At 51.2% G+C, this 20,443-nt stretch overlaps 2 protein-coding genes across 3 annotated transcripts in view; both read right to left on the minus strand.

Moving 5' to 3' along the window:
* CAB39 (calcium binding protein 39) overlaps positions 1-4,745 on the minus strand; it is a 45,280-nt gene extending 40,535 nt beyond the window's left edge. Inside the window, exon 1 of one of the 2 annotated variants that reach the window (XM_064165406.1) lies at positions 4,590-4,745. The gene's annotated coding sequence lies outside the window, so the exon portion shown is untranslated. Of the gene's footprint in view, positions 1-4,200; positions 4,299-4,589 lie in introns of those variants that run through there. The other variant, XM_064165407.1, reaches the window with a different exon arrangement.
* An 11,612-nt stretch (positions 4,746-16,357) lies between these two features.
* The window catches only part of LOC135186910 (uncharacterized), a 49,500-nt gene continuing 45,414 nt past the window's right edge, over positions 16,358-20,443 (minus strand). The window contains exon 4 of the mRNA XM_064165086.1: positions 16,358-16,436. Coding sequence (XP_064021156.1) covers positions 16,390-16,436 — 47 coding nt within the window. The 3' untranslated portion in view covers positions 16,358-16,389. The remainder of the gene's footprint in view (positions 16,437-20,443) is intronic.

Below are 20,443 nucleotides of genomic sequence, written 5' to 3' on the forward strand. Positions count from 1 at the left end.
AAAGTTCATTAAGAGAATAATAAAAGGCTTGCAGAAAGGTGTTTCTTCAGATGTCAGTTGTTACTCTGGGCACAACTGGCAGTCAGAGCAGGACTGTGCATTCCACATTTTGAGGAACACTTCTCCATTTTTCATCTGTTTTAATAGATAATGTCAAAGGGGAACAGGACTTTCACACATGCGAATGGCTGACCCTAAGAACTTCTCTCATGAGCATGCATATTCAGCTCTCTGAAAAGCTGACATTAACTCAATCTATAGCCAAATTTTGTATTAGCTATTTTTAAATGTCACATTTCACATCTTGCAGGGTTTGCAGTTACACTTTTCATTACATTCTTTTTGTGAGAAAAAAGTGTGCAGTGTGATTTTTAAAAAGCAACCACCACAACAGGGTAAAGATCACAAGCAGCACACAGCAATTCCTCCTTGATACAGCTATTTCACTGTGAAACACTTCACTAGTACACCTGAACATTTGAAAGTAACTCCTAAGACTCAAACACAAAGGTTTCTGCACTTCCAAAAGCATGTTAGACAGATACTATTAATTACAACTTCTCAGATTTTGAAGTGTTTTGCTGTATTTCACTTTTTCAGTAATGAATTCTCTGAGTGTTTGAAGGGGACAGAAGACTTGGAGCAAACAGAACGTTAAAAAGAATTAGGTATAAGTAGCAGGTTTCCAATAAGATTAGGTACAACTTTCAGTGGTTCTGACAATTTTATGATCTTATGGATAGCCTTAAAATTTGGTCTCTTCCAGTGCAGTTGAAGTCCACAGCCCACAGTTTTTATAGTGTCTTCTGATTATCTGAAGTATTAGCTAGAATATCCAAAACAAGGAAGTTAGAAAAAGTCTGCAGATGTTTATTAATTGCAGTTGTTTATTTAAACTTTAGCAATCCACATTCTAAATCAATGTTGTCTGGTAAAAAAAAAGGCCATGAAGGCTGCTGAGGAATGACCACATTTATTCCCGTAAACACACAGTATTTTGGCTGCTTCCAGTTTGGATCAACCCTGAATTCAATCCTTCATAAAAAGAGTATTTAAATAGGGACAGATGAATGTGCCATTTTATCATAAGGTGGAATAACGAAAGCACATAAATCTGCTCAGGCTAAAGAAAGACCAAACTCACATGACACCAGTTAAGCCTTAGGTACTCCTGAAGCACTCATTTAAAGGCCTAGTTCAAGTCAGTTAAAATAATTCAAGACAGCCTCATCTTCTAATTTAACCTTTGTGTTTGCACTTGGGGGCTGGGGGAGGGATCTCAGCATAAAGTTTCACCTCCCAACTGAAGACATTAGCTTCCTCCTGGCTCACATCTCTATAGCCTGTGCTGCAAGAAGCTTAATATTGAGAAAACTAAGAGAAAGAAGAGAATTGAGACAGAACAGAATGAGAACTGAACTTGCGAACTCTTCAGAGTAACAAGCATGCTAAATTACACAACTGATGAAGTAGCATTTTAAAAATTCTCCTATTGGAACAGCACAATCTTGAGTACTAGGAGCAAAAATCATTTTTCATCTTGCTTGAGGCTTATCTACAGGTACAAAACATGATTAGAGTGAACACTATGACTTAGGATCACTGAGCAACTAAAAACGTTTCCGTCCCATGTGATTAATACCTGGCTTCAACTTGTAGCTAGGAAGTGGTAAAAGTGAACAAAGACCACCGTTTCCTTACCAGAAAGTGTTAACTATATGATGTGAAAAACACAGCATTCTACACTAAACTCATATTTTTGCTTTGTACATAATTTGCACAGAGTACTGTAGGCTGTCGTGGCACTGTTAATATTGAAGGAGCAGATAAGTTAAATCTTATTTTTGATAGGAAACTGCAAGATGCCTCCAATTAGACAAAGCTAATCACACTTTAATGGCTGGTCTTGTAATTAAGCCATATTATGAAGTGTCAGAAGTAGTGAAAAGTAGAGCCAGAAGAAAATTCAAAAGGTCAGCTAGGCTCCAACTATCAGACTACCACTCCAAAAACCTACATGCAGTGCAAAAGGGCATGTCCTCAATGGGCGTTACAGAGATTATAAAACTTTTTAGAAAGATGATAATAGTCAAACAACAACAACAACAAAAATCCCAACCAACCAAAAAAAACCCCACCACCTCAAAAGTGCAGCATCTACAGCTCAACAGTAAGGTCATAGTCAATTACCATCCATTAACTAATAAGAGACCAGAGTGTTACCTTCCACAACGGAATGCAAACCAGATACCATTCCCTCCTGAACAGATGGTTCATAAAAGGAATTCCAAGAGGTGGAGCTTTCTTAATACTATCACACCTTGCTGGGAATACACACTTGTCTGTGCTTGATAATACTCCAAGAGTGGAATTATCTCTCAGAGACATATTGTCACAAAGTATTACTTGACTAATACTTTTATTTAGTTGCCTTTATTTGTATAAATACAACTTTAAAAAAATGAATTGTTTTAAAATTCTCCCCTACAACCATGCATCAAGTGCCCACAGAACAGCTTCAAAACTCTGAGGCAACATAAATGAGAGAACACAGTTAATATGAGAAAAATCAATGCTATCAGCTTGTAGAAACATGCAGTAGCATGTCCAATACACACACACTCATATTACAAGACCTTTATTCTGCTTGCTCTCCACACTACCAGATACAGTCTCATCCTGTACTGAGGCATCTTTCATGTCCTACTATGGTAAGTCCCCAGTACCCCACATACTGCACTACCATCAAGACAGCAGTTTCAATACAAGTAAATGTAAACCAACCTAATACTAGCTGGCTGACTCAGTATTTTCTCATAGCACAAGACAACCATGAAGCTAATTGCAAAGTACAACACTCTTACAACAGCAAGCCCATGATGGACAGAATTCTAACGCAATACAACACCATGGGGCATCATGGTACAGATCAGATAAGCCACCTATCCGCACAGGACAACTGAAAAAAAGCACCATGCTTACTCTAATTCACAGAATATTTCTTGGTCTTACTTTTCTCTGTGGTTAAAGGCTTGTGCCACATCAACAGGTCTTAAGTAACAGGTATTAATGAAAGGTACACCATGTTTTAAAGAGCAAAAATCTATTATTTAAAAGCTTAGATGCCAAGGTGCAAGCTCGGGATGTTAGATTTCCTCTGACAGCATATGATTTCATGAGCTCTTTGCCTTATAAAGGAAGACACATTTCCTGGTGATGAAACTGTGCTGCTGAAAGGAAAACACAGGCTCTTGAATTAAGAATTTCTGACAGGTTAAATTTAAACCACTCCACTCACAAAACTTTATGATACTTTGATGCTCATCAAATTTCATTTCTGATCTACACTTAAAACTGTTCTAAGCATTGTTACTTGCCTTACTGAAACTAAAGAGCCTAGGTCATGTAATTTAATCTTTGACTCATCATGCAAATTAAATCACACCATTCCCATAAGACAGCATATAGGTTTTAAATAAATCCTACACACCTACATGATCACTTACCCAACATTACATTTTATTAAGGAAAAAAAAAGTCTAAAAAAATAACCCAAACCTAAATACTGGATAAATCCTAGTTTCAATACTAGATTTGTAGGACAAAACACAGAATTTCTGTTTGTTTGTTTTATGGAACACAGAGATCACGCTGCCTTAGCTTTCTGGGGAGAAGTCCACCAAAAAGAAAAATAGGACCCTGACAGCCCTCACATACAATTAGGCACAGGGGCCTGTTAGGACTAACATCATGAACAACAATTGTAGGAAGAGGCCTTACACCTTGCCATTGAAAGAGCTGACCAAGTTAGTGTCTAGCCCATACCGCCATCGATACATGTTCCAAGGGACCTAACAAAGAGATTTAGCTGGGTGCTCTCCTGACCAAAAGGCTAACTCGGGTGACCGGTGTCCACTGCCCACCTGCCCATCGCCGTGCTGAGACACAGTATTCCCTCCACGGCCCATCCCGCCGCAGACGCGGCTCCGGTTCTGCGGGCTGAAGTAACCCCCTTGTAGTTCTGCCTATCAATTCCTTAGTCGAGTACAGCATTGGAAGAACTTCAGGATAAAGGGCGCAGCCGCACCAGCGAAACACAGCCACTGCTCTGTCCCCTTCCCCTTCAGGCTGCCTCCAGCTTTTACACACAAACACTCCTCCAGCCAAACAGTACAGACCTCCCCCGAGTAAAGTTGGTACCTGTTGGGAACTGCCCCCGTCCCCAGGCCACCACCGAACTCCGGGGAGGCACCGCCGTCTGCGAGGCCAACCAAGCCGGCAGACCGCCACCGAGCGGGCAGACGAAGTCGGAACGCGGCTCGCACACGCTGGGCCAGGCCGCGCTCCCCGGCGGCCTCCGCGGCCCATAGGGCACGGCCTGGCCTGGCCCTGCCCCGAGCGGCCGCCCCGCACGCACGGTCCGCGGCGGCGCCGCCTCCCGGCCCGACCCTGCCCCGCACCAGGGGCAGTAGTGAACAATGCGCGTCAACCCCACCAGCCTTCTTCTCCCTCACCTCACGTATCGCCAGACCAGGGCCCGACCCGCTGCTGGCCTCCCCCACACACACCCCACCGCACCGCCTCAGTACCTGGGTGACGGAGCGCGGCCTGGCGCCTCCTCGGCGGCGTGTCCGGCGGGGCCTGCCCCTGGCGGCCGAACCGCCCCGGCTCCGGCGGCTGGCGACGCGATTCCCGCGGCTGCGGGCAGAAGAGCGGCGCGACCCCGACTCGCCTGGCCCCCTCCCCCCCCCCCCGCCCCGCTCTGCTGCGTCGCAGCGGCCCTTCCCTCGCCCGGCGGCGGAGCGCGGCGGCGGCAGCGGCGGCGGAGCGCGGCGACGCTTCCGCCCGCTGCCATACGCTGCCACACGCCACCGCCCCCTGCTGGCGCGGAGGACCCAGGGCGGCGGCCGCGCAGCGACGGGGAGGGGCGGTGGGTGCCGCGGTGGGTGCCGCGGTAAGGCCTGGTCCCGCGGCGGCGCCGCCCGCAGGCTGGGGCTAGCAGCGGCTATCGATTGGTAATGCTAAAGAGGCATACTTGCCCTTGTTAATGTGCTTAGTGTATTACTTAGTATTATTAATTGTATTACTTCTCTTCTTTATCGCTATTCTTTTGATCTCAGTCGTGTTTCATGTTTCCTGCTATTTAATTATTAACTGTTAGCGTTCTTTTCATTCGTCTTCTGTTCTTCGTTAGTATTTTGGGTTTAGTATCTGTGTAATTATTAAATAACATTTAAACAGTAGCTATTCTTTAGCAGTTTAGTAGAACCATAGAATCATTTGGGCCGTAGAAGACCTTTAAAGTCACCAAGCGCAAGTGAAGCCAGCACTGCCAAGGCACCACTACCCTGTCCCTCAGCCCCACCAGCCACACGCTGCTTGAACGCTTGCAGCGATGGAGACTCCTCCGCGACCCTGGGCAGCAGTTTCAGGGCTCTGACAACACTGTCAGAGAAGAAATTCTTCCTCCTGTGCAGCCTAAACCTCCCCTGGCACAACCTGAGGTTGTCTCTGATCCTGTCACCTGTTACATGGGAGAAGAGACCAACCCTCAGCTCGCTCCAAAGCCCGCCCAGGTAGCTGTGGAGAGGCTCCTCTGTGCCTCCTTCTCGCCAAGGGCGACAGCCCCTCAGCTCCGGCTGCCACTCCTCAGGAGCCTGCCCTCCCGACCCGTCACCGCTTTCGTTGCTCTTCTTTGGGCACACTCCAGCACCTCAGTGTCTCTGTCATTTTTCTTTGCTATTATTCCTGCCCCTTCTCCTTCCTGCCCTGCCCTCTTGCAGGCCCTTTGCACCCTTCCGCGCTCCCAGAGCCTGTCACTAACGCCGGGGATCAGCTCCGGGGCCGTGACTCAGCACCCTGCGCTGGACTTAGCCTTCAGCCAGCCCCACGCGTCAGGCTGATGGCCAGTTACAGTCCCAAGGCTTTCTGCTCCTTCCCACCGTGGCATGAAATCGTTTGGGGCTGTGCCTGTGTCCCTGGCAGGCAATACTCATCTGCTGTTCTGCCCATGGTGAACGCAGGTAAGCCTGAATTGAGGAAAGCCCACACCCCTCGCAGCATGAACGAGGCTGCTGCTGTCCCTCAGTGCGGTGTAATACATGACACGACCTTGAGGCACAAAAATCTGTTTTAATGGACCAGATTATTCCTTCCTTACAAGCCGTGAGGGCAAACCTTGCCCCAGTGTGTCTGGTGCACTACTGTTGTGCACCAGAGTGGGTCACGCTGGCCTGGTTTCCTGAAGCACCCATACGCTCCTCATGCTCCTCTGCACTGCACAGCTCCAGCTGACAGCTTCTGCCCAATTCCTGGTTAATTCTGTCTCTCCACATCCCTTCCCTGCACTTCCCCAGTCACATTACTGAGTGGGGATTGGGCTGGGCTGCTTGGTGTGGTGATTTTTAACTTCAGCAGCATGTGGCTTCTCTGACCTTCACGTGCCATGGTAGCCTGGTCTGCCATACAGAAAAGCCAGCAGCACTAGCAGGCAAAGCTGCCGTCCAGGTCCTGCCAGGACGCTGTGCTGGGCACAGCAGCTCTTGCTGGAGAGCTCAGAATGGATGTCTTGAAGCTCTTGTCACCTGGAGCGTGCTCACAGCTAAGTGAGAATTGAATCTGGCTCCAAACAGGTGGCAGGGTGGATGAAAAGCAAAAGCAAATTCTGTAGTGATACCTGAACTAGTGCAGAGCAGAGCAGAGAGGCAGAATAACCTCCCCTGACCTGCTGGCCACAATGCAGCCTAGGACACATTTGGCCTTCTGAGCTGCAAATGCACAGTGCAGCTTTTCATCCATCAGTACCCCCAAATCCTTCTCCTCAATACCTTCATCCCCCAGCCTGTACTGACACTAGCTATTGTCTCAACCCATGTGCTTGGCCTTGCTGAACCTCAAGAGATTTACATGGGGCCCCCTCTCAAGTGTGTCCTGGTCCCTCTGCATGGATCCTGTCCCTCAGGCATGTCAACCACACCACTCAGCTCGGTGTGGTCAGCGAATCTGCCAAGGGTGCTCTGGACCCCACTGCATCGCTGGGGAAGACATTACACAGCACTGGCTGCAGGACAGGCCCCACACAAGCACTGCTTGTCACTGACCTTCGTCTGGACATCGAGCTGCTTACTGCTGTCTCTGGGTGCAACCAACCAGCCACTAAACAGTCAAACGAAAGTCAACATCAAATCCATACCTCTCCAATTCAGAGGGAAGGATGTTGAGGGGTCCCTGTCAAAGACTTGTCCTAGTGGGAGGTGTTGCTGCCTATGGTGGGGGGCTGGAACTAGATGATCTTTGAGGTCCCTTCCCACCTAAACCATTCTATTCTGTGATCCTATTTTACTGCTTATCTTTTATTCATGGATATTGCTTCCATACCCCAAGTAGGTACTTGCCCCTCTATAAAGATACAAGAGATGAAGCAGCTCTGGGCCTGGAGCAGGCAGAGGGGACACACAAGCCCTTGGGGAACATCTTGCCCAACTTGCCTAGGCCCAGAGCATGCAGCCAGGGAAACCCCCAGAGTTCCCACTCGTGAGCTGGGAAGAACTGTTCCCCAAGCCAGCGTGAGAAGAGTGTGCATGTCTGAGCTCAACTGGTTCAGCTCCAACTGCTGAAAACTTGCTTGTAAGGATAGCATCCCAGGTACTGAGCAGAGAGAGGAAGGAATCAGAGGCAAGTGCTAGTGTGAGGCTTTGACCTAGCTCCTGGAAGACAGATGTTACCACTTTACCAATGGCCACTGAAAAACTTCATGCAAGGAATGGGTTTGGTGCAGTTACCCTACCCAGGTGCTACGCTGCAGGGAAATCCCTGTGCAGAGAGCATGATTTTCCTGAGCTCCTGGAGGCAGGAATTAGATTCAGCACAGGAGAGAGCTCTTGGTACACCAGCAATTCCCTAATTCAGAGCCAAGACTGAGACATCCATTGTGGACTAATTAATCCTTGCAAATTAGAAGTAAATAAACATTTAAAAAATGCAAATTACTTCACTGGGAAATAGAGGTCATTAGAAAGGTAAGACCTTAGCTGCTTTGCCCAGGAGGCACAGACAGTCAAATGGGATCCTGGGGGGGTTTACTGCTGGTTTGAGGCCAGGGAGCTCTGCATCTCAGCTTCAGCTTCCCTAGTCACCATTTGCACTGACAAATGGCAGAAGTAGGGGAAAAAAATGTGTCATCCTCTGAAGTCACTCCTCCTTCCAGCAGCTCTGCTTCGCTCACCTCTTTTCTTCCTTACATTACGTGGCTGTGCCCTGCACAAGATGCTGGCTCTCCAGGCCAGCCTCCCTCAGCTCTCCTGGAGGCCAAGGGTGGGTGGAGGCAGGGAGGCCGCCAAGGGCACCACAGCTCCCGTGGCTCAGCTACAAACCAGGCTGGGCCAACATGTCCCTGCAAGAGCACTACACTTGCAGGTTCTCTCATACACCAGGCTAATTTCCTTACGAAAGCAGCAACACAGCAGTCTCTCCAATATGATTTAAATAGGTCCCTAGCAGCCCCAAGGATCTCTGTCTTACCCCATCCCCAAGGAGTAAGGCTTATTTTTTATCCCCCTGCTGCACCCTCTTCTTCACTACTTCATGCAGGGGAAGTAACTCTTTGCCTGGTTTATCTTCTATCTGGATGAGGGGATTGAGTCCAGCATCAGTGAGTTTGCAGATGACACCAAGCTAGGAGCAGGTGTTGATCTGTTGGAAGGTAGGAGAGCCCTGCAGAGGGACCTGGCCAGGCTGGATGGGTGGGCAGAGGCCAATGGGATGAGATTGAACAAGGCCAAGTGCAGGGTTCTACACTTTGGCCACAACAACCCCAAGCAGTGCTACAGGCTGGGGACAGAGTGGCTGAGAGCAGCCAGGAGGAAAGGGACCTGGGGGTACTGGTAGAGAGTAGGGTGAAGATGAGGCAGCAGTGTGCCCAGGTGGCCAAGAGAGCCAATGGCATCCTGGGCTGGCTCAGGAGCAGTGTGGGCAGCAGGACAAGGGAGGTTCTTCTGCCCCTGTGCTCAGCACTGCTCAGGCCACCCCTTGAGTGCTGTGTCCAGTTCTGGGCTTCTCAATTCAAGAGAGATGTTGAGGTGCTGGAAGGTGCCCAGAGAAGGGCAGCAAGGCTGGGGAGGGGCCTGGAGCACAGCCCTGTGAGGAGAGGCTGAGGGAGCTGGGGGTGTGCAGCCTGCAGCAGAGGAGGCTCAGGGCAGAGCTCATTGCTGTCTACAACCACATGAAGGGAGGCTGTAGCCAGGTGGGGTTGGGCTCTGCTGCCAGGCAAGCAGCAACAGAACAAGGGGACACAGCCTCAAGTTGTGCCAGGGCAGGTCTAGGCTGGATGTTAGGAGGAAGTTGTTGTCAGAGAGAGTGATTGGCATTGGAATGGGCTGCCCAGGGAGTGGTGGAGTCACTGTCCCTGGAGGTGTTGAAGCCAAGCCTGGCTGGGGCACTTAGTGCCATGGTCTGGTTGACTGGCCAGGGCTGGGTGCTAGGTTGGACTGGTTGAGCCTGGAGGTCTCTTCCAGCCTGGCTGATTGTATGATTCTGTGATCTCTCCAGGGCTGTTATGCAGTAGGACATGGGCCCTTTCCCTTTGGGGGAGGTTTCCTCCTCTTGTCTGCTACCCTGCTAGAGTAGGTCCCAAGTGCCCCTCATCAGATCCTGCACAGCATCTCCCCAGGTCTTCCAGCCTGCTGCACACTTTTAGATGCCACTGCCCAGAGCCCAAACAGGTATAGTCCCAGACAAGGTAAATGTCACTCCCAAAAGAAGCCCCACAGAGTTTTACTGGCAGTGGTGCACGCGAGAGGTACCCAGGATGAGCCCTGTTTGCACAGAGCCCAAACCATCATCGGGAAGAGAATCAGGGAGCAGAGAGGCAGAAATAACTGCCTCTATCTCGGGCATGTCATTGCCTCACCACGTGATGGGGCAAAGATGTTCCTCTGGCCACCTCAATACAATCACAGGCACCACACAGATCATCTGAAAAAACAGTCTGGCTCTCCTTGCCAGCCACCATGAAAAGTATACAAAGGGGAAAGAACACAACCAACATCCTGTTTATGTTTCCATCAGGCGTGGGCATGTATTAGTGTGATTCACACACCAGAGCCCAGGGTCCTGCTCCCTGACAAAGTGTTTCAGGGAAAGGGAGGAAATACTTAAGAGTAAGGACAACTGTGGAATATCTTCTACTTAACGATCAGAAGGACAGGAATCCACAGTCTTTGTGTGGACTTTGAACCAAGCTGAATTGGCTGAATTTAATCACAAGTGCTTATGACTGTACCTGCAAATGTTCCACCCATTACTGGCAGGGATGTTCCCTGCAGACTCTCAAAGCTTTTCTCAAAGAAATATCTCTGTGTAAGCATTTTGTTACTTTTCACTTAGCTTGATTCATATATAGCAAACAGACTCACACTTCCCAAAACCTATTTACAGTAGAAAGCAGAAATAAATGTAATTGTCATCCATAGCAGGATTTTAATTCCTCACAGGGGTGCTATGATTTATCTTCAAGTTCCCAGTTCAGAACTAAAAAGCCTATGAAAATTATCACTAGAAATCACAAGAACTAAGGGTGGTAGCATGTAGAGATTGTCAGGACAGAAAGACTGTTGCCAAAAGATGCATGGAGGGGAGGGGAAGATCTGGTTTAAATTCCTTTCCTGGAGAGGAGTAAGAGCAGTATGTCAGTCTGCAGAACCAAGCTCTTCTAATAAGCTGCTAATTAATGTGGAACAATTGGCAGTTATCTAGATAGGGCAGCATCCATTCCACCAAGAATCTACTACTAAAGCCAAAACCAGACCCCCAAAAGCAGACCCCCATGCACAGGGCAAGCATGAAAGGAAATAACAGAACTTGCCCTGGAAAACAACATTGTAGAAGAATGCATTTCCTGAGTTGAAAAAGGGGAAGGGAGGGAAAGAGGGAAGGGAGGCAAAGAAGGAAGGGAGGGAAGGAAGGCAAGGGGGGAGAGAGGAAAGGAGGAAGGAAAGGAGGAAGGAAAGGAGGAAGGAAGGGAGGAAGGAAGGAAGGGAGGGAGGGAGGGAGGGAGGTAGAAAAGGAGGAAGGAAAGGTGAGAGGAAGGAAAGGAGGGAAGAGAGAAGGAAGGAAGGGAAGGAGGGAGGGAGGGAGGGAGGAAGGAAGGGGGGAAGGGGGGAGGGGGGAGGGGGGGAGGGAGGGAGGGAGGGAGGGAGGGAGGGAGGGAGGGAGGAAAGGAGGAAAGGAGGAAAGGAGGAAAAGAGGAAGGAAAGGAGGAAGGGAGGGAGGGAGGGAGGAAGGTAGGAAAGGAGGAGGGAAAGGTGAGAGGAAGGAAGGGAGGGAGGAGAGATGGAAGGAAGGGAGGGAGGAAGGGAGGGAGGAAGGAAGGGGGGAGGGGGGAAAGGGGGAGGGGGGAAGGGGGGAAAGGGGAAAGGGGGGAAGGGAGAAGGAAGGACAGAAGGAAGGGAGGAAGGGAGGGAGAGAGGAAGGGAGGAAGGAAGGAAGGAAGGAAGGAAGGAAGGAAGGAAGGAAGGAAGGAAGGAAGGAAGGAAGGAAGGAAGGAAGGAAGGAAGGAAGGAAGGAAGGAAGGAAGGAAGGAAGGAAGGAGGGATGCTTCCCAAGTGGACAGCACACATAGGTGCTCTTAATGGGTGATGCTTTGCTCTGCTGGTTGCCCAGCATAGCTGAGTGACCATCAGTGCCATGAGCCAGCCTTGCTTCACGTGTCCATGCAAGGGGTAAATGCCACACAAAAATCACAAGGCTTTGGGGAAAGGGAGCAGGAATTTTCTCTATCAACCCGAACTTACCCAGCAATCTTTCTGGAAGGACTGCTTTTCTTTCAGTATTTCTCAGCACTTTCATTCTCCTGCTGTTGCCAAGTCAGTTCTGAAACAAAATGATTGGAGGAGAAAGAGGTTTCTCTTGGTTGTGGTGGTATATTAAGGCTGAAAGCCAGGGAATCATAGACTCAGAATGGTTTGGGTTGGAAGGGGCCTTTAAAGACCATCTAGTCCAAACCCCTGCAGTGAGCAGGGACATCTTCAACTAGATCAGGTTGCTGAAAGCCATGCCCAGCCTGACCTGGAATGGTTCCAATGATGGGGCATCTACCACCTCTCTGTGCAAGTGTTTAGCCACACTCAGTGTAAAAAGTTTCTTTCTTCTACCTAGTCTGAATCTCCTCTCTTCTAGTTTAAACCCACAATCCCTAGCCCTGTCACAACAATTCCACCTAAAAAGTCTGTCCCCACAGCCCCCCTTTAAGTACCAAAAGGCCACAGTAAGAGCTCCCTGGAGCTTTCTCTTCTCCATGTCCTCACAGCAGAGGTGCCCTGATCATTTTTGTGGCCTTCTCTGTCACTGCTCCAGCAGGTCCATGTCTCTCCTGTGTTGAGGATTCCCATGTTGAGGAAGAGGAACTGGAAGGCATTTGGTCATCCTCCTTCTTTTAGTGGCTTTCCCTCAGGCTTTCCCTATTCCTTTACATTCTAAAGAAATTATGAACCAAGCTTATTAACTTAGTTCATACTTGAGTGGTGGTGGTTAAGCTCTATGGCCCAGAGCCTCTCCGTACTGCTACTATGCACTAACCTAGCACTTTACTCCTTCAAAGGACTTAGCAGAAATGAATTAATTAGCATTTACAGCAGAAAACAGCTGCAGTAAAGGCAGGGGCTAAGTGCTGCTGTTCAGCTGGGTGCAGTCTCAGCTGCTGTGGAGCCAGCACAGCAGCCTTTGCCCTGTGACACTTAGATCTGTCAAGCCACCCCAACAAACTTTGCGGAGGGGATTCTGCCACCTACGCCAATGGAGGCAGAGTTTTCAACAGCAAGGAGGGAGGAGTTCAGGGCAAGTGGCCTCTTGAACTGGGGGATGGGGTCGGGGAGCAGTGTGTTCCCCTGGAAATTCATGAAGAATTAGTTCAGGACCTGCTGAGCCTTCTGGACACCCACAAGTCCATGGGACCAGATGGGATCTATCCCAGGGTGCTGAGAGAGCTGGCAGCTGAGCTGGCCAAGCTGCTCTCCATCATTTTCCAGCAGTCCTGGCTCACCAGAGAGGTCCCAGGAGACTGGAAACTGCCAACGTGGTCCCCATCCACAAGAAGGGTGGGATGGAGGAACCTGGGAACTACAGACCTGTCAGCCTGACCTCAGTGCCAGGGAAACTGATGGAGCAGGTTATCTTGGGGGTGATAAGAGCGCACCTAAGGGATGGCAAAGGGCTCAGGTCCAGCCAGCATGGGTTTAGGAAGGGCAGATCCTGCCTCTCCAACCTGATCTCCTTCTATGATCAGGTGACTGCTTGGTGGATGTGGGGAGGCCTGTGGATGTGCTCTATCTGGACTTCAGCAAGGCCTTTGACACTGTCCCCCACAGCAAACTGCTGGCTAAGCTGTCAGCCCATGGCTTGGATGGCAACACTCTGTGCTGGGTTAGGAACTGGCTGGAGGGCTGGACCCAGAGAGTGGTGGTGAATGGTGCCACATCCAGCTGGCAGCTGTCACTAGTGGTGTCCCTCAGGGATCAGTGCTGGGCCCCATCCTCTTTAACATCTTCATAGATGACCTGGATGAGGGCATGGAGTCAGTCATCAGCAAGTTTGCAGATGACACTAAGCTGGGGGCAGATGTGGCTGGGTTGGAGGGCAGAAGGGCTCTGCAGCGGGACCTTGACTGACTGGACAGATGGGCAGAGTCCAAGGGGATGGCTTCAATAGCTCCAAGTGCAGGGTGCTGCACTTTGGCCACAGCAACCCCATGCAGAGATACAGGCTGGGGTCGGAGTGGCTGGAGAGCAGCCAAACAGAGAGGGATCTGGGGGTGCTGATTGATACCCACCTGAACATGAGCCAGCAGTGTGCCCAGGTGGCCAAGAGAGCCAGTGGCATCCTGGCCTGCATCAGGAATGGTGTGGTCAGCAGGAGCAGGGAGGTTATTCTGCCCCTGTACTCTGCACTGGTTAGACCACACCTTGAGTCCTGTGTTCAGTTCTGGGCCCCCCAGTTTAGGAGGGACATTGAGATGCTTGAACGTGTCCAGAGAAGGGCAACGAGGCTGGGGAGAGGCCTTGAGCACAGCCCTACGAGGAGAGGCTGAGGGAGCTGGGATTGGTTAGCCTGGAGAAGAGGAGGCTCAGGGGAGACCTTATTGCTGTCTACAACTACCTGAGGGGAGGTTGTGGCCAGGAGGAGGTTGCTCTCTTCTCTCAGGTGGCCAGCACCAGAACAAGAGGACACAGCCTCAAGCTATGCCAGGAGAGATTTAGGCTGGAGGTGAGGAGAACTTCACTGAGAGAGTCATTGGACACTGGAATGGGCTGCCCGGGGAGGTGGTGGAGTCGCCGTCCCTGGAGCTGTTCAAGGCAGGACTGGACGTGGCACTTGGTGCCATGGTCTGGCCTTGAGCTCTGTGGTAAAGGGTTGGACTTGATGATCTGTGAGGTCTCTTCCAACCCTGATAATACTGTGAGACTGTGATACTGTGATATTCTATACAAGTATATAATTTATTAACTTCAACATTCTGAGCCCTCCCCACCCCCAGGCACTGCATTTTAATGTTAGTGTGGATCTTACACAGTTATGGAAGACATTCTAGGAATAACATCAAACAGTAACTTGTTAGTAACTAGCCAACATTCAAACTAGAAACACAGAGGAATTTCCTGCGGCCAAATGCCGCTTGGGGTCAATATGCTGCTTGCCCAGTAGATAGGCCCAAGCTCCTTCTGCAATAGCAGGAGGCAGTAGAGAATTGCAGAGGCATTAAAGCATTTACTCACAAATTCTGATTAATTCTCAATCACCCTCTGGGGCTATGTCACAGCCTATACAAGTGTCCAATCTTCAGGGGACTCTGCCTGCGGACATCAAGGCTGGAATTCTCCCGGCATCAGGGGAAAGGATGCAGGTATGCAGAAAGTCTCTGACCTTCTTCTCCTGGCTTCTTCTGAATGCTCTGTCCAGGGATTCTTAGACAGGACCTTCGGGTGCAGAGGCTGGATGCTGTGCAGTCTCAGCATGGTGTCACGCTGGCCTGCTCCTGGTAACTTGGCGGCAGTGGAGCTTACCAGGCAGTGCTAAGGCAGCAGGTGCACGGCTGCATGGGAGACTGAGCTCTGTAGATACAGGCAGGCAATAGAGGATCTGGTCCTGGTCAGTCACACAGTGGTGTGCAGGTGTGCACAGCTGGCTGGGAGTCTGAGCTCTGTAGATACAGGCAGGCAATACAGCATCTGGCCCTGGTAAGTCACACAGTGGTGTGCAGGTGTGCACAGCTGGCTGGGAGTCTGAGCTCTGTAGATACAGGCAGGCAATAGAGGATCTGGCCCTGGTAAGTCACACAGTGGTGTGCAGGTGTGCACAGCTGGCTGGGAGTCTGAGCTCTGTAGATACAGGCAGGCAATACAGCATCTGGCCCTGGTAAGTCACACAGTGGTGTGCAGGTGTGCACAGCTGGCTGGGAGTCTGAGCTCTGTAGATACAGGCAGGCAATAGAGGATCTGGCCCTGGTAACTCACACAGTGGTGTGCAGGTGTGCACAGCTGGCTGGGAGTCTGAGCTCTGTAGATAAAGGCAGGCAATACAGCATCTGGCCCTGGTCAGTCACACAGTGGTGTGCAGGTGTGCACAGCTGGCTGGGAGACTGAGCTCTGTAGATACAGGCAGGCAATAGAGGATCTGGCCCTGGTAAGTCACACAGTGGTGTGCAGGTGTGCACAGCTGGCTGGGAGTCTGAGCTCTGTAGATACAGGCAGGCAATAGAGGATCTGGCCCTGGTCAGTCACACAGTGGTGTGCAGGTGTGCACAGCTGGCTGGGAGTCTGAGCTCTGTAGATACAGGCAGGCAATAGAGGATCTGGCCCTGGTCAGTCACACAGTGGTGTGCAGGTGTGCACAGCTGGCTGGGAGTCTGAGCTCTGTAGATACAGGCAGGCAATACAGCATCTGGCCCTGGTAAGTCACACAGTGGTGTGCAGGTGTGCACAGCTGGCTGGGAGTCTGAGCTCTGTAGATACAGGCAGGCAATAGAGGATCTGGTCCTGGTAAGTCACACAGTGGTGTGCAGGTGTGCACAGCTGGCTGGGAGTCTGAGCTCTGTAGATAAAGGCAGGCAATAGAGGATCTGGCCCTGGTAAGTCACACAGTGGTGTGCAGGTGTGCACAGCTGGCTGGGAGTCTGAGCTCTGTAGATAAAGGCAGGCAATAGAGGATCTGGCCCTGGTAAGTCACACAGTGGTGTGCAGGTGTGCACAGCTGGCTGGGAGTCTGAGCTCTGTAGATACAGGCAGGCAATACAGCATCTGGCCCTGGTAACTCACACAGTGGTGTGCAGGTGTGCACAGCTGGCTGGGAGTCTGAGCTCTGTAGATACAGGCAGGCAATAGAGGATCTGGCCCTGGTCAGTCACACAGTGGTGTGCAGGTGTGCACAGCTGGCTGGGAGTCTGAGCTCTGTAGATACAGGCAGGCAATAGAGGATCTGGTCCTGGTAAGTCACACAGTGGTGTGCAGGTGTGCACAGCTGGCTGGGAGTCTGAGCTTCACAGAGAAATAGCAGCAAGCAGTGAAGCAAAAGCAGGCAAGCAGGCATAAGTGCAGAGCAGTGCGGGTGAGTCTGAGCATAATGATGAGAGCAAGCGAGCACTTTGGTTACCTGTGTACCTCTAGTTATCAAATGTGGGCTGAGATTAATGGCCCTCTGGCCACCAAAATGACCAATCAGCTTGGCAGTTAGCCAACCATACCATAATAGGCGAAAGCCAGAGGCCTGGACCTTCCCAAATATGGGGACAGCATGGGCCTAGCACCTGGTGGGCATAAGCTAGGCACATGGGCTTACACAGCCACCTTACACAAGCAGGGGCCCTGGGCAGGCCAGGCATTATGGCACCAGGCCTATTGTGTTTCCTTACCTGTTTACCTCTGCTTTGGGCAGAAAAACATGTCCAAGCAGGGCAAGGCATGAATAAGCCTATTTGGGCCTATGGGCCCTCCATGACAACCTCCAAAGCTTTTCAGTGCCTCTCCTCCTGATGGGATCCCTGCCTCTCAAGGAGGGCACTCCAGACCTAAGCCTGTCCCTGCCTGGGTTTGATGGGTGGACCACTAGATGGATAAAGAACTGGCTTGATGGCTGCACCCAAAGAGTGGCTGCCAATGGGTCCATGGCCAAGTGGAGGCCAGGGACAAGTGGAGTCCCTCAGGGATTAGTCCTGGCACCAGTCTTGTTCAGCATCTTTGTTGGTGCCATGGACAGAGGCATTGAGTGCAGCCTCAGCAGGTTTGCTGATGACACCAAGCTGTGTGGTGCAGCAGCCAGGCTGGAGGGCAGGGATCCATCCAGAGGCACCTGGACAGGCTGCAGAGGTGGGCACAAGCCAACCTCAGGAGGTTCAACAAGACCAAGTGCAAGGTCCTGCAGCTGGGTCGAGGCAATGCCAAGCACAAATCCAGGCTGGGCAGTGAGTGGCTGGAGAGCAGCCCTGAGGAGAGGGACTTGGGGGTGCTGCTGGGCCAGAAGCTCAACAGGAGCCAGCAGTGAGCACTTGCAGCCCAGAAAGCCAACCAGAGCCTGGGCTGCAGCAGGAGAAGTGTGGCCAGCAGGGCCAGGGAGGTGATTCTCCCCCTCTGCTTTGCTCTGCTGAGACCCCACCTGGAGTACAGCATCCAGTTCTGGAGCCTCTGGGACAAGAGGGCTGTGGAGATGCTGGAGAGTGTCCAGAGAAAGTCCATGAGGATGAGCAGAGAACTGCAGCAGCTCTGCTATGAGGACAGACTGAAAGAGTTGGGGCTGTTCAGACTGGAGAAGAGGAGGCTCTCAGATGACCTTCTTGTGGCCTGCCAGGATCTGAAGGGGACCTCCAAAAAAGCTGGGGAGGGATTTTTGAGGCTGCCAGGGAGTGACAGGACTGGGGGGAATGGAGCAAAGCTGGAGGGGGGGAGATGGAGACTGGATGTGAGGAGGAATTTGTTCAGCATGAGAGTGCTGAGAGGCTGGACTGGTTTGCTCAGGGGGGTGGTTGAGGCCCCATCCCTGGAGGTGTTTAAGGCCAGGCTGGATGAGGCTCTGATCTAGGGTAGGGTGTCCCTGCCCATGGCAGGGGGGTTGGATGATCCTTGTGGTACCTCCCAACCCTGACTGATTCTGTGATTCTATACCTTCAAAGTTAAGCACTTGTCTGGGGAAGAGATGAGCCACTTTTCCCTAGCATGTGCAGGGGAGCTGCTCCCTGCTGCCTCCCGTACGTGCACACCAGGAACAAGGAGTCAGGAGGGAACACTGCCTTCAGAACACAACAAAATGCCCAGCTGGTCACAGGCACTCTTCTGGACAAAGTCTTGGAGAGCTCTCTGGTGTTGTGGCCTCTTTCACTTCTTGACAGAGCAAACTCAGGGCACAGCTCAATGTTAAAAACAGACAAGAAGAAAAAAAGCCCCGTTTGTGGCAGCAGGGGATTGCCATTGCTACCACACAGCTCATTATGGAGAAGGTGAAACAAGTGCAAACCCTACCTCTTCCCTTCACAGACCAGCCTGTGCAGCATCACCCACATTCTCAAACTTCCTGGCTGCTCTTCTCCCCATTGGCACTCTGATCTTCCTTCACTGAGCAGCTATGCCTCAACGGCCAGAAGGATTCCTACACCCTTTGGTTCCTTCAGAATAATAAGAATCATAGAATCAACCAGGTTGGAAGAGACCTCCAATTTCATCCAGTGCAACCTCGCACCCAGCCCCAGACAATCATCTAGACCACGGCACTAAGTGCCTCATCCAGGCTTTGCTTCAACACCTCCAGACACAGTGATTCCACCACCTCCCTGGGCAGCCCATTCCAATGCCAATCACTCTCTCTGACAACAACTTCCTCCTAACATCCAGCCTAGACCTGCCCTGGACTCAACTTGAGGCTGTGTCCTCTTGTTCTGTTGCTAACTGCCTGGCAGAAGAGCCCAACCCCACCTGGCTACAACCTCCCTGCAGGCAGCTGCAGACAGCAATGAGCTCTGCCCTGAGCCTCCTCTGCTGCAGGCTGCACACCCCCAGCTCCCTCAGCCTCTCCTCACAGGGCTGTGCTCCAGGACCCTCCCCAGCCTTGCTGCCCTTCACTGGACACCTTCCAGCACCTCAACATCTCTCTTGAATTGAGGGGCCCAGAACTGGACACAGCACTCAAGGTGTGGCCTGACCAGTGCTGAGTACAGGGGCAGAAGAACCTCCCTCATCCTGCTGGCCACACTGTTCCTGATGCAGGCCAGGATGCCATTGGCTCTCTTGGCCACCTGGGCACTCTGCTGCCTCATCTTCACCCTACTCTCTACCAGTACCCACAGGTCCCTTTCTTCCTGGCTGCTCTCAGCCACTCTGTCCCCAGCCTGTAGCACTGCTTGGAGTTGTTGTGGCCAAAGTGCAGAACCCTGCACTTGTCCTTGTTAAATCTCATCCCATTGGCCTCTGCCCACCCATCCAGCCTGGCCAGGTCCTTCTGCAGGGCTCTCCTACCCTCCAACAGCTCCACACCTGCTCCTAGCTTGGTGTCATCTGCAAATTTACTGATGCTGGACTCAATCCCCTCATCCAGATCATCAATAAAGATGTTGAACAGGACTGGGCCCAGCACTGATCCCTGGGGAACACCACTGGTGCCAGCTGCCAACTGGATGTGGCACCATTCACCACCACTCTCTGGGCCTGGCCTTCCAGCCAGTTCTTGACCCATATCAGAGTGAATCTGTCCAAGCCATGAGCTGCCAGCTGTGCCAGCAGCTCGTTGTGGCAGATGGTGTCAAAGGCTTTGCTGAAGTCCAGGTAGACTACATCCACAGCCTGCCCACATTCACCAGAACTCTGCTAAAAAAAGGACAGCTTCCAAGGTGTATTTGAAGAGTGGGAAAATTAAAGAGGAGAGAGAGAGATGGTTAAAAGCAGACTGTATTTACAAAACAACAAAAGCACTGTAACTCTTTTCGCTTTCATTGGTTAAAAAATAGACTAAAAAAGATAGATTTTTTTTTTTGTAATAGCTTAGGGAGCAGAATGTGATATGTACAATTCAGGATGCACTTGGCTCTCAAAGACCAGAGGCCCTGCAGCTCACACCCTCTCAACCTAAACCTTTGTTCTGCTATTGCAACAGCAGCAGCAGCAGCTGAGCTCTGCTGAGGCTGAACAGGGAAGTGCCAAAACGCCAAGTAACTGTTTCCCCACTTCCTCGGCTGCTGCAATCCCAGCCCTGCAGCACCAGGAACAAGCAGCATGTAGGAAATGCTGCTGCTAAGCCCAGTGCCCTCCGGGCATCCTGCTGCCCCTCAGCGGCAGCCTGCCTGCCCACAGCCCAGAAGAGCACGCAGAGCACTAAGAGTGAGGAGCCTCAGCACCTGGTTGGTGCCCACAAGGTGTTTCGTGTCAGGGGTCAGGATGCACTGTCGATACAGGTGTACACACGGACTCTGAAAGGA

Source organism: Pogoniulus pusillus, chromosome 26, assembly GCF_015220805.1.
Source record: "Pogoniulus pusillus isolate bPogPus1 chromosome 26, bPogPus1.pri, whole genome shotgun sequence".
NCBI lineage: Eukaryota > Metazoa > Chordata > Aves > Piciformes > Lybiidae > Pogoniulus > Pogoniulus pusillus.